The sequence below is a fragment of the Euleptes europaea genome, chromosome 3, assembly GCF_029931775.1.
Source record: "Euleptes europaea isolate rEulEur1 chromosome 3, rEulEur1.hap1, whole genome shotgun sequence".
Classification (NCBI taxonomy): domain Eukaryota; kingdom Metazoa; phylum Chordata; class Lepidosauria; order Squamata; family Sphaerodactylidae; genus Euleptes; species Euleptes europaea.
Genome location: NC_079314.1, coordinates 119,417,219 through 119,431,844, shown reverse-complemented (window position 1 = coordinate 119,431,844; position 14,626 = coordinate 119,417,219). Strand labels below are relative to the sequence as shown.

The 14,626-nt window shown below is 47.2% G+C and overlaps 1 protein-coding gene across 1 annotated transcript in view; it reads right to left on the bottom strand.

Moving 5' to 3' along the window:
- The window catches only part of EXOC4 (exocyst complex component 4), a 471,090-nt gene extending 456,804 nt beyond the window's left edge, over nucleotides 1-14,286 (bottom strand). The window contains exon 1 of the mRNA XM_056846731.1: nucleotides 14,194-14,286. Within this exon, the coding sequence (XP_056702709.1) occupies nucleotides 14,194-14,279 (86 nt within the window). The 5' untranslated portion in view covers nucleotides 14,280-14,286. The remainder of the gene's footprint in view (nucleotides 1-14,193) is intronic.
- Nucleotides 14,287-14,626: the final 340 nt, after the last annotated feature.

The window sequence follows — 14,626 nt, the reverse complement described above, 5'->3', positions numbered from 1 at the left end:
TCAGATCAGTCCAGATATTGGATGACCTGAGAAGGGATACTCAACCTGCATAGCACTGTATAGCAGTGGACAGGGAGAAGCTTTTCTCAAATTGACCCAATGTTCAAACCCAGTGGTGATAGGATTGCTGCTGTGTCTAACTAGATTACTAGACCAAAAAGAGTCTTAGGCTTGATGCTAGGGAAATACTTTTAAACACTGCAGAATACAGAACATCTTCCGCTATTTGGTCCCAGAACACTTTCTCGAAGTCTGCCAAGCGTAACACCCCCTGCAAGTGGTGTCAATCCAGCCCTGACTTCCGCTATTCTTCCATCTTCTCCATCAACGGAAATAAATTGTGTGTGAAAATATACACACAATTAAGGACCAAAGTAACATGTGAAAGAGTTAAGATGCTTGTTTCAATTCACAAAACATTTCCATTTGCTTAGGTCCATGAAAGTCAAATCGAAAGTTCAGAATCAGAAGCCATGGATCTTCCCGACACTGATTGCAGAAATAAACCTGATTTATGGAAGTATTTTCAAGGCTATATTTACTGGGGTGGAGAGGGATATAAATCAAACTAATGTGAGCAGATAGGTAATTTTGTGTACAGTTACTATGACACTTGTACCTCAATCCTATGTTTACTCAGAAACAAGTTCCGCTAACTTCAGTAAAGCTTGCAAACCAAGGACACATCAAATGGTAGCACAAACACACACACATACACACACACTACTGAAGAGTTAGTTTATGCTTTTATTATGAACTAAATATCCGTATTTATTGCTATTCCTCAATTATGTTACAGAGTTTTTTTCGGAGCTTATTATCTAAGTGTGTCCTCAGAGTGGTGTAGTGGTTAAGATCGGTGGTTTGGAACGGTAGAGTCTGATCTGGAGAACTGGGTTTGATCCCCCACTTTTCCACATGAGTGGTGGACGCTAATCTGGTGAACTGGATTTGTTTCCCCACTCCGACACATGAAGCCAGCTGGGTGACCTTGGGCTAGTCACTCTCTCTCAGCCCCACCTACCTCACAGGGTGTCTGTTGTGGGGAGGGGAAGGGAAGATGATTGTAAGCCAGTTTGATTCTCCCTTAAGTGGTACAGAAAGTCGGCATATAAAAACCAACTCTTCCTCTTCTTCTAAATATCATTCAACTTATTTCCTTTGTGAAAACTGGACTTGGATGAAGAAAGGGGGAACAGGAAAATACCACACCTGAGGGTCCTTTGTAACATCCAAAGGCATCCAAAGGACACAGTTCTGGACCAGAATTTCCAGAAAAGTCAAGGCACTGCCCAAGTTTGCTCCCAATTAAATAACTTTACCATCAAGAGACAAATCTTAAAAAGGTACACACACATACACGCACACACACGCACACACAAACTTTACATACCAATCATATGAACATTTACTCAGAAACAAATCCAACTGTGTAGAGTGGGGCTTACTTCTAGGTTAAGTGCACACAGAATTGGAGACTTAATTGGCCTGAGAAAGTCCTAACAATAAATAAGCAAGCAGGTATATTTGCCAATTAAAAAAAAGAAATCTGACAAGTTCTTTGGGAGATAGCATTTGCTAAATGCCAAGTATCTTGTTTCGGAACACAAAAGCAGCTTTAGCAAACCATACACAAAACAAAAGGTTAGGAGAGGGGGGGAGGAATCGATAGGAATAAATGTACTTGTCCCACCTTGAGCCAATAATCTTCAAATAGTGCTTTATCGGTGGCCAGGAATTCTCAACATGCATATTACTTTTTAAAGGAACAAACCCAAATCAAGTTGCCTTTGTATGACTGCAGAGATTATTTAATTCATTTATACCTCGCCTTTCTCCCTTAGTGGTGACCCAAACAGCTTACATCATTCTCCTCTCATAGAAACATAGAGCTGGAAGGGACCACCAGGGTCATCTAGTCCATCCCCTTGCACAAGGCAGGAAATTCACAGCTACCTCCATGCCCCACAACCCCACCCACCCCTGCTCTATGCCCAGAGGAAGGCAAAAAATCTCCAGGATCCCTGGCCAAGCTGGCCTGGAGGACAATTCCTTCCTGAACCCAAAGTGGCAATCGGCATTACCCTGGGCATGTAAGAAAGGGCCACGAGAGCCGAGCACTGGCTCATCCCTTCTTGTGCTCCCTCTCACAATCTGCCAACATAGTGAGTCACACAATCAACACTGCTGTCAGATGGCCATCTAGCCTCTGCTTTAAAACCTCCAAAGAAGGAGAGCCTACCACCTCCCGGGGAAGCCTGTTCTACTGAGGAACTGCTCTGTCAGGAAGTTCTCCTCCATGAATCTGGCGAAGTAGCATAACTTTAAAGTTAGATGCAAGTCCAGTAACGCCTTAGAGACCAACAAGATTTTCAGGGTATGAGCTCTCAAGAGTTAAAGCTCCCTTATCTAACGAAGGGAGCTTTGAGTCTCGAAAGTTTATACCCCAAAAATCTTGGGGGTCTCTGGGGTGCTACTGAATTTGAATCTACTTGTTCTGCTGCACACCAACATGGCTATCCTCTGAAAATATTTGAAAGGATGGCCTCACGATTCTACTGTACATTCAGGTTTCAGTCTTCAGCCACAACCAATGGCCCTTAAGAACATAAGAAAAGCCATGCTGGATCAGACCAATGCCCGTCAAGTCCAGCAGTCTGTTCACACAGTGGCAAACCAAGTGCCTCTAGGAAGCCCACAAACAAGACAACTTCAGCAGCATTATCCTGCCTGTGTTAAGAAGAAAGGCCATGCTGGATCAGACCAAGACCCATCAAGTACAGTAGTCTGTTCACACAGTGGCCAACCAGGTGCCTCTAGGAAGCCCACAAGCAAGACGACTGCAGCAGCATTGTCCTGCCCGTCCAGAAGAATGCATTGTCCTGAGCTTCATTGTTAATCATATAGACTGCTGAATTACAACTAATAACGAAGCTCAAGACAAAGCATTATCCTGGATTGAACAGAGACCTGGGATTCCGCTCTCATTACCAATGATAATTTCTCCACGGCTACTACCCCTCTGCATATCACATCTAATCCAATCATGCCTGCCAATGGCATTTACTTGCTTTTGACATTTACATTGCCATTGTGTGTCTAATTCACTCGTCTCTACATGGAATCACATTCTAGCTGTATCTGAAGAAGTGAGCTATGGCTCACGAAAGATCATACCCCTGCCAGAGGTTTTGTTAGTCTTTAAGGTGCTACTGGACTCTTGCTCTTTTCTACTACCCAGCCCAATATAATAGGCATGCTTCTCTGATCCTGGAGAGAATAGGTATGCATCATGACTACTATCCATTTTGACTACTAGCCATGGATAGCCCTCTCCTCCATGAACAACACAGAACTTCACACACAGATCTATCTACCTAATCCTGACCTCAGAGTGCCTCAAGGAGCACAATGCGAATGACACAGGAGAACAGGCTGCAGCAGATGCCTCAAGTGCACGAGGAGGAGGAGACAAACACTCAACTAGCTAATTAATCGGGGGGGGGGGGGAGAGAATAGGCTCTTTCCCATCCCGTCCCCAAATCTCTATTTTATTTAAAACATATATATCCCACTGTTTAATCTGTCTAAATCCACAAGGCAGATAAAAAGCCAAATTTAAAAAAACATATCAATTATTGCAAACATACTGCAAAGCGAAAGCAAACACAGCAGTGAATCCAAAGGCGGCGGCGGCAGCAGGAGATCCACTAAAGTCTCTTCCAAAAAGCACGACTTTAACCTGTCTCCTAAATGCCAGCCGGGAAGACATGGGGCAAATTTCCCTTGGAAGACAGTCTCAGCATCCCTGTTGAAATGGCTAGATACTACCATAACCGCCCAAACCTCCGGTGGTGGGGGTACAGAATACAGAGATGGCCATCCATCAGTCAGTTGTTCTGATAGGCAGAAGCCAGCCCCGTTAGGCTGTGCCTCAATCTTACAGTCTGGAAGTTCTGCGTTCAAGACTCAAAGGAAGCAGGGGCAAGCTTGTTGGTCCGTGGTAAAAGCACACACTTTGCATGCAGAAGGTTCCACGTTCACCTTCAAACCAGCCATGTATCTTGGGCAGCAGGACTAGAAAAGAACTTGGAAAGGTCTTGGAAAGCTGAAGCCAGCCAGAGTAGATACTCCTGGGGTAGATAGGGCAACTATTCTGATTCACTATATGGTAGCTTCCTACGCACCAATACCACACTTGAGAGCCAGCGTGGTGTAGTGGTTAAGAGAAGTGGACTCCAATCTGGAGAACCAGGTTCAATTCCCCACTCCTCCACATGAAGCCAGCTGGGCTAGTCACAGTTCTCTTCGAGCTCTCTCAGCCCTACCTCACAGGGTGTCTGTTGTGGGGAGAGGAAGGTAAGGAGATTGTGAGCCAGTTTGATTCTCCTTAATATTACCTGCTTTTGACATTTACATTGCCATTGTGTAATTCACTCCTCTCTACTTAAGGATAGATGGAATCACATTGTAGCTGTATCTGAAGAAGTGAGCTGTGGCTCACGGAAGCTCATAACCCTGCCAGAAATTTTGTTAGTCTTTAAGGTGCTACTGGACTCTGACTCTTTTCTACTGCTAGTGACAGTCTAGCATGGCTACCCATCGTGGCCAGTGGCCAACCAGTTCCTCTGGCAGCCCAACAACAATGCACAGAAGCTGAGGCCTTCCCCAGTAGTATCTTCTGGCACTGGGATTCCGAGGCAGGCTGCCTCTGAATGTGGAGGTTCCCTTTAGTCACCATGGCTAGTACTTGCTGATAGACCTCTCCTCCATGTCAGGCCTTTCCCGTCAGCAGGAGGCTCTTGACATGAGTTAGGCCAGTTTCTGGCTACACGTTAAGTCCTCGGTTCTCATACCTGTAAGTGTCTGTGTACAGTTTCGCTCGTCCTGTTTTCCACGGCTGTGCTAATGTTTAGTCTTCCTTCCTGGGAATCGCTTGTCTTGGGGTTGCTAGCCATGTTTACCTTCACAGCATGTAGTGCTTTTAAACATGTAACCTGCCTATGTTTCACCATTATTAGCCTCACCTGCCGGTAGGCAGTCAGTTCTTTAATCTGTCTCATTGCTCCTAATAAAGTATTACTGCTTCAGATCTACCTGTCTGGATGAGTTTGCTTACGGGATGCTAGGGACAGATGCCTGATCCTGACACTCCATTAATGCCGTCTCCTCCATTTAAAGCAGGGGTGGGGAACGTCAGGCCCGGGGGGCATATAAGGCCCGTGAAATCATTTGCTGTGGCCCTTCGTGGGTCCTGGCAGATCTCTAGCTCAAAAGTATCTAAGACTGGTGATTCACCCCACTCCTGCGGACAGGAATAGCCTCTACTCAAGGCGGATGTGAGTTTGTTCTGCCGAGAAAAGGAACCTTTTTTTCCCCTTGCAGAAGAGTCGTTAGCTATGGAGCTGCTAGGGCCGCACAAGAAACTGTGTTAACCCTTTCCCACCCGGGCCATGGAGAAATGTATTCCCTCTGTACTACAAGAGGGCAGGGGGTGGAAGTGGCAACAATGGAGGGGTTAAAGGGGGCAGGGCCAGAATGCACGGGGGAGGAGTTCTTATTCAGTGTCCTCATTTCATCCCTGTAGGCGGAGGTAGCAGAAGCCGGCTGTAGAATTTGACCCCGACCATGTGGAGCAGGAGCAACTCTGGCGTGCGGCTGGACAATTATGCCCGGCTGGTGTAACAGACCATTCTGTGCCACCAGGTGGACGAGTGTGCCACCGGTTGGATGTCTGTCTGCTTGCCCGTGCCGGGGGGGGGGGTCACCTGGGGCAGCTGCCTGCTTGGGGCTTGGTCAGCTAAGTTTTAAGTTGATAATTTTGAATGGCCCGCGAATTACGTTATAAATATCCAAATGGCCCTTGGCAGAAAAAAGGTTCCCCACCCCTGATTTAAAGCCCTCTATGCCTGTGGCCATCACAGCATCCTCCAATCCTCCATCACAGCATCCTCCAATTCCACATTTTAATCATTCGTTGTATAAAGAAGTATTTCTTTTCCTCGCAAAGAAGCCCGCCCACCAACAAGGAATGCATTGTGGAACTTAAAAGGTGCATTGTAAACCGTTCTCCCATCCACTGAATTGAATCTCTCTGTTCCCCTGCAGTCCCTCCTAACAAAATGCTGCCCGAAACAGCTGGACCGCTCAGCTGGGGAAAAGAACCTGTCAGACTTTCTAACAAGCCAGAAATTGTTCTCCTCGAGCAAAGCGCTATGCAGGCCATGAACACAAAGGCTCTCGGCTCATTTTGAGGATGAAGCCACCTCTCTGCAAATCGTAGCTAAAGGTATATCAAAATACGAAGATCAAGTTGCAGGACTCCGGCACGTCCAACGTAGCCCGTGGCAGACCATGAGTCCTTTCACCTTCATCATAAAATCCAATAATCACGAGCGAACCTTTTTTGCTAAGAAATACAGCAGCTGTAGGTAGGGGAACGGCGTCTTATTGTACAGCGTGTTCCAGTTTTTTTAACCCACATTCCTGGTAAAAGAGCATCCAGTTTAATTTCCTTTGTGCCATTTGCTTTCTGCAGTCAGCTCGGACAATAAAATTAATAGGTCAGCTTTCATTTCCAGTCAATTTCACTTTCAAAACCTCACACCGTAGCTCGGCACCGTGAGGCCTCGACAGCGGACAGCGCCGCAGGAGCAAACTTCCAGTGCCCACACAAGAACTATTTCAATCGATTTCTTTTGTGCCCGAAATGTCAGAACTCATGAGATCGGTTTTCATTAATGGGTGGGCTGTGTAATGTTTTAACTTACATTTTCAACCTGTACTACCAATATGAACTATTTTAGATCAAGCCTCAGATTCACAGCTGGACTATAGCAAGGGGAGGCGAGGGGTGATTCTGCACGTGCCCGGTTCGTGATTCATCAGACCTTGGCACAACAGTGGGCTGATAATGCACTCAGAAGGGATAAAGCTTTCCCTCTTTGTTCAGCCCTCTGCAAAAGTAGCACACATATTGTCACCATCAAAACCACTATGGTGAACCAGCGTGGTGTAGTAGTTAAAGTGGAGAAGTCTCCGTGTTTCCATTGAAGCGTGCTGGGTGATCTTGGACCAGTCACACACTCTTAACCTAACCTATCTCACAGGGTTGTTGTGAGGATAAAACAGAGGAAGAAGAAGAGTTGGTTTTTATATCCCACTTTTCTCTACCGAAAGCAATAACAAAGCAGAAAATTTGGGTGGTAGTACGGGAGGTGGAATTATTCTGTGATTTTTCTTTCTTTTAGAATGAGTAAAATGCTTCTTAAGGCAAGGCTTTTCAAGCTTAAAATATACAGTGTGAAAAAGTTTGAGGCCTTCTTCAATTATCCCAACAGAAAAAGTAGGAAATGTTGGTGACTATTGAAAACTGCTTTCTATCAAATATTTTCTCTTTTTGAGAGAAAAACATGGTTTTAAAAAGCATTTCAGCCATTCCAGATCTACAGCATGAAAAAATCTGAGGACTTTCTCAATTTTTCTGGTGGATAAGCTGCAAAATTTAGGAGAACACTGAAAAAACCCCAACATTCATACTATAGACCAGTGGTTCCCAACCTTTTTTTGACCAGGGACCACTAGAACTTTTTTGTTCGGTGCAGGGACCCCAAGGTTCAAAATAAAAATTCCGAGTGCCAATGCAGCAATTTAACCTGAATACTGAGGTTTTAGTTTAGAAAAAAACAACTCATATGTTCACATCTTTTGCCTTAAAAGAAAAACACAATAGCAGAGCTTTCAATGATACAAACAACTTTTTATTGAAAGGCAAATCCAAGGCAAAACCTCCCATTCACAGATGGCCAATAACCCCCCATGCAGAGTTTTGAGAATCTGGATGGGGAAAATGTGCATCTGAGTGGCAAATCCAAGGCAAAACCTCCCATTCACAGATGGCCAATAACCCCCCATGCACAGTTTTGAGAATCTGGATGGGGAAAACGTGCATCTGAGTGGCAAATCCAAGGAAAACCTCCCATTCACAAATGGCCAATAACTCCGTCCCGCGACGGCTGTTAGCCCTTCCGTCGCGGGCCCTCTACAACGCCGCATACTTACTGCAACCCATGCCTGGAGGCTAGCCCGGGGGGCCGTCTTCCGTCCCCGACGGAGGGAGCCGGGAGGGCAGCACACGTGCCAACAAGTGCCCCTTCGGTCACGTCGCCGGCGAGGGAGGATGGTGGCCGCGTGAGCGGCCTGGGGGCCGGGGGGAACTGAGGCCCAGCCGGTCCCTTGCCAATACGTCCCCTCTCCTCTAGGAAGCCATCACGAGAGAGGAGCACAGCGAGGGACCTCCCCACAAACGGCTGGGAGATAGGAGGACGAGCGAAAGGGAGAAGACACGGCCCTATAAAGAGGGAATGGGGTGGAGGCCGAGGAGGATCGCCACGGGAAGGCAAATCCAAGACCTCCTCCTCCTCGCTGCCGCCGCCTGGGCTACTTCCTACCTTCCCTCCCCGGGGGGCCTGCCATCCGCCCATCCTCAGCGCCTCGGCCTCCTCCGCCAGCCAAAACCAGCGGGAAAATCCTGCCCGCTGATTGGCTGCTGCCGCTGCCCGCCTTGGTGCCGCCGGCCCTCGAGCGCAGCATGCAAAACCCGGCCGCGCTGTGAGGAGAGGGAAAGGGGGGAGGAGGAGGAGGGCACTTTACCTCACCCACAGCCCCTGAGCCGCGGCAGCAGCTCAACTGAGAGAGAGGGAGAGAGCTGTGTGCCGGACCCCTAGCTTCATGTGTAGGAGTGATGAAAAGAATCCAGTTCACCGAATTAGCCTCCGCTGCTCATGTGGAGGAGTGGGGAATCAAAACTGGTTCCCCAGATCAGACTCCACTGCTCCAAATTATATAATAATTAACTCCAGTATGGACATTTCTGTTCATGCCTATTCCATGAAATTAAGTCCCAGTTAACACATTTAGGAGCCCCGTGGCACAGAGCGGTAAGCTGCAGTGCTGCAGTCCAAGCTCTGCTCATGACCTGAGTTCGACCCCAACAGAAGTCGGTTTCAGGTAGCCGGCTCAAGATTGACTCATCCTTCAGAGGTCGGTAAAATGAGTACCTAGCTTGCTGGGGGTAAAGAGCAGATGACTGGGGAAGGCAATGGCAAACCACCCCATAAACAGAGTCTAGTAAACATTTTGATGTGACGTCACCCCATGGGTCTGCATTGACCCGGTGCTTGCACAGGAGACTACCTTTACCTATCACATTTGGGACAGGGGTGACTTATACAGCACAGAGATGCTTCTTTTGGTGTGTTCCGCAGTCATCTTTAGAACAGACCTTCTCAACACCTCAGTAATAACAGCGAAGAAACAAAAAGACGCTCTCTCGGTACATGCCTTTAGATGTGGAGCTCCAACTTGGAAGGCTTTAAGAGGGGAGTGGACATGTTCATGGAGGAGAGGGCTATTCAAAGTTACTAGTAAAAATGGATGCTAGTCATGATGCATACCTATTCTCTCCAGGATCAGAGGAGCAAGCCTATTATATCAGGTACTAAGGAACACAGGATAATGCTGCTGCAGTTGTCTTGTTTGTGGGCTTCCTGGAGGCTCCTGGTTGGCCATTGTGGGAACAGACTGCTGGACTTGATGGATCTTGGTCTGATCCAGCACGGCCTTCCTTATGTTATGTTCTTCCCTTGTGACTCCTTGGAAGTTTCTGTCAAAGGTGGTGTCAGAGTTTTCCGTTAGTACGTTTTCATCCTGCCTGTCCTCCAAGGAGATCAGGACAGCGTATATCATTCTCCTCTCCTCCATTTAATTCTCACAACAACCCTGTAAGGTAGATTGGCTGAGAGTGTATGACCAGCCCAGGGCTACCCAGAAAGCTTCTCAAGGACTAGAACATGGATCTCTTAGTCTAACAGTCTAACCACCACACCATGCAGATAGGCTCCCATGTACACTGCTGAAGTTATAAAACTTAGAATGCTTTGCTTATTTAATTAAAGCTTGACTTTTTACTGCAGTTTAAAGGAAATTTTCTTGTTACTTGACAGTTCAGCTGTAGGATAATGCTACCAGTTTCACAAGTTACATTTAAGATTCCCACAAATCAAACAAATCTGTATTATTATAGGCATGTGGTTACTTTATTTATATCCCCCCTTTTCTCCCCATTCTCCTCTTCTTCATTTTACCTTCACACCAACCATGTGAGGTAGGCTCGGCTGAGAGAGCGTGACTGGCCCAAGGTCACCCAGCAAGCTTCCATGGCACAGTGGGGATTTGAGCCAGGGTCTCCCAGATCCTAGACCATCGCTTTACCTGCTACACCAGGCTAGCTCTACTACAGAAATGAAAGTAAGGAGTATGCCAATCCATCTACAAAGGCAGCCAGGAGAATCTACATAAACTCAAGTTAACCCAAGAAATTATTCGGACTAAGAAGGGGACGGCAAGTGCTACGCCACCCATGAACCTTTTATAAAGCTGTGGTGACACAACAGCCATGCAATGCTGAAAGTAACATGCTAATAGACCAAGCATGGGCGCAGACAACAAATTAGAACATTGCTAGACAAGAACAGTGAGAAAAAGTTGATCGCGGGAAGATTCTTTCGGGGAGGGTGCCTGCCTACTCACAAGATACCAGCCACACAGATTAAATTAGCAAATAGCAGCTTCTCTAAAAGGACAGCAACACAAAGAAATCAAAGAGCTTGTATGACTGCCTTCTAAATTGCAGAGTGAGGAAGACAGTCCTCTTCCTTTAAATCGGGAGGAGCTGAGGTGGACAATCACTGATCAGTGAAGTCAGACAACCTGCACCTCAGAGAACCAGTGTGGTATAGTGGTTAAGCGCGTTGAACCTGGGAGACCCGGTCTCTATTAAGTCCAGGTGAATGCATTGTCTTGAGCTTTGTTATTAGCTGTAGAGACTACTGAATTATCCTGGACTGAATAGAGATGTGAGATTCCTGTCACGCCTACTACCCCTCTGCATATCACACCTAATCCAATCACGCCTGCTAACGTCATTTACTTGCTTTTGACTTTTACACTGCCATTGTGGGTCCAATTCACTCTTCTCTATTTAAGAATGGATGGATGGGGAGGGGCTGTGGCTCAGTGGTAGTGCATCTGCTTGGCACGCGGAAGGTCCCCAGGTTCAATCCTCGGCATCTCTAGTTAAAGGGACTAGGCAAGAAGGTGATGTGAAAGACCTCTGCCTGAGACCCTGGAGAGCAGCTGCCGGTCTGAGTAGACAATACTGACTTTGAAGGACCAAGGGGGGGTCTGACTCAGTATGAGGCAGCTTCGTGTGCTCAAGTGTGAATCACTTTCTAGCTGCATCTGAAGAAGTGAGCGATGGCTCACGAAAGCTCACACCTTGCCAGAAATTGTGTTAGTCTTTAAGGTACCACATTTCAACCTTCCAGGACATTCTGTTGCAGATTTAAGAGTAGCAGTTCTCTTACAAAGGAATTTTAAAGGGAGATTGGAAAGAGAAACTGCTGAATTACAGTTGATATTCAAACTAAAGTCAATGCATTGTCGAAAGCTTTCACGGTCAGAGTTCATTGGTTCTCGTAGGTTATCCGGGCTGTGTAACCGTGGTCTTGGTATTTTCTTTCCTGACGTTTCGCCAGCAGCTGTGGCCGGCATCTTCAGAGGAGTAACACTGAAACGTCAGGAAAGAAAATACCAAGACCACGGTTACACAGCCCGGATAACCTGCGAGAACCAATAAAGTCAATGCATTTACCTGGGCTGAATAAAGACCTTGCATTCATGGCTCATGACCAATGATGATTTCTCCACACCCATCTCTCCCCTGGACATCACAGACTCTTCTGCATACCACACCTAATCCCATCACGCCTGCTATTCACATTTACATACTGTTAACATTGACATACTAATGCTTGTCTGAATTCACTCTCCTCTACTTAAAGACAGATGGATTCACATTCTAGCTGTATCTGAAGAAGTGAGCCGTGGCTCACGAAAGCTCATACCCTGCCAGAAAATATTTTTGTTAGTCTTTAAGGTGCTACTGGACTGGTTCTTGTAGGTTATCCGGGCTGTGTGACCGTAGTCTTGGTATTTTCTTTCCTGACGTTTCGCCAGCAGCTGTGGCAGGCATCTTCAGAGGAGTAACACTGAAGGACAGTGTCCCTCAGTGCCAAGTGTGTAGGAAGAGTAATATATAGTCAGAAAGGGGTTGGGTTTGAGCTGAATCATTGTCCTGCAAAAAGTATCAGAGGTAATGTGCTAATCATTGTCCTGTAAGTATCAAGATAATGTGCTAATGAGGGTGTGGTATGTTAATATGGAACCATTGTATCCTGAAGTGATCTGTTAATGTGTGAAATCCAAAACTAATCCGCATGGCTACTGTGGACTGTAGTCTTTGTTAGTCTGGAGGTTTTCAGGACAGGAAGCCAAGCCTTATTCATTCTTAAACTCTCTTCTGTTAAAGTTGTGCTGATGTTTATGAATTTCAATGGCTTCTCTGTGCAATCTGACACTGTCAATCTGACACACAAGACAGTGTCTCTATATGCCGGTTCTTGTAGGTTATCTGGGCTGTGTGATCGTGGTCTTGGTATTTTCTTTCCTGACGTTTCGCCAGCAGCGTTACCCCCTCACCTCTGCAGGAGTATATCGTATACCTTGCAGCTGTGGACAAGTTTACATCGTGACCACATAACGCAGCATACAAACAAGGATAAAAGAACATGAAAGATACTGCAGGCTTGGCCAACCTGAGAAATCAGCAGTGGCTGAACATGGACTGACCCAAACAGGACACAAGGTCTTATTCCAAGACACTGAAATATTGGACAATTCTACCAACTATTTTATCAGATTGCACAGAGAAGCCATTGAAATTCATAAACATCAGCACAACTTTAACAGAAAAGAAGAGAGTTTAAGAATGAATAAGGCTTGGCTTCCTGTCCTGAAAACCTCCAGACTAACAAAGACTACAGTCCACAATAGCCATGCAGATTAGCTTTGGATTCACACATTAACAGATCACTTCAGGATACAATGGTTCCATATTAACATACCACACCCTCATTAGCACATTATCTTGATACTTACAGGACAATGGTTAGCCCATTACCTTTGTTACTTTTTGCAGGACAATGATTCAGCTCAAACCCAACCCCTTTCTGACTATATATTACTCTTCCTACACACTTGACACTGAGAGACACTGTCCTTCAGTGTTACTCCACTGAAGATGCCTGCCACAGCTGCTGGCGAAACGTCAGGAAAGGAAATACCAAGACCACGGTCACACAGCCTGGATAACCTACGAGAACCAATGATTTTCACTTTGTTTTTCCATCTGCCCATGAGGTACAGGTTTTGCGGCACTTATATACTATTGTCTCTTATATGGTATTTTCATACATGATTGAGCACACGTTATAAGTTATTAGTGATATTGCTTGGATGTTTTTTTTATTGTTCCCATGTTCATCTAGCGTCTCTCTGATACCACGACCACGGTCACACAGCCCGGATAACCTACAAGAACCGATGAACTCTGACCGTGAAAGCCTTTGACGATATTTTGCTCCTGGGCTCTGGCCCTTTTCTACTACTGCAGACAGACTAACATGGCCACCCACTGTGAATACACAACCCTTGGCCCACAGCTGTGTTTTGGTGGCGGCCAGGAAACTTCTCATTGCCCTGAGTCATTCCTTGGACCAGCAGCAGCTCTCCAGGGTCTCAGGCAGAGGTCTTTCGCATCACCTCCCTGCCTAGTCCCTTTAACTGGAGATGCCGGGGATTGAACCTGGGACCTACTGCATGCCAAGCAGAGGCTCTACCACTGAGCCACGGCTCCTCCCCTAAAATCATTGTTTTTAAAGACACAATGCTATTGCACACTTAATAGTACAGTGTAAGCACAACTTTCATATGCACTAGGGACCCATTTTTTTGGGGGGGGGTGACTTGCTTTATTGCGCAATATGTCCGAGGTATTCTTGTGGCATTGGGGGCAAGGGGCTGCCCACACTCGCCAAACCCCACCCACGCTTGGGTGTCACGGTTTGCTTAAGGGGCCCTGAAGCCACCAGCCCCACCCCCAAAGGCCGGCGGGGGGGGGAGGCTCCTGACCCCCCAACACCACCCCTGCAGGGTAGGCGCGGAAGCGTGGGAAGGACTCCCCCCCACCGCGGGTCTCCTCCGGAGGAGGGGAGGGGGGAGGCCGCCCCCTACCTGATGACGGAGATGAGAAGCCCCGAAGGGTCCTTGCTTTTGCTCATGGCGCTCCTGTATCTGCCGGTCGCCTCAGACGCCGCCATCTTGGGCCCGCCTCCGCGCTTCGGGGCCGCGCCCTCCGCAGCGGCCAATCCGCGGGCAGGGCTGGCCCGAGCCGCCCTATCGCGGCCGGGAGGAGGCGGGGCCGGCGCCGCCGCGCCTTCTCCCCGCGCGCGGGGCACGCCGGGGCTTGTAGTTTCCGGCGGGGGAGCAGGGGGGAGCTGTCAAGGCAGGAAAGAGCCACAGTCCAGGAGCACCTTAAAGACTCACACAAATATTTTCTGGCAGGGTAGGAGCTTTCGTGAGCCTGTGGCTCACGAAAGCTCCTACCCTGCCAGAAAATATTTTTGTGAGTCTTTAAGGTGCTACTGGACTCTTGCCCTTTTCTGCT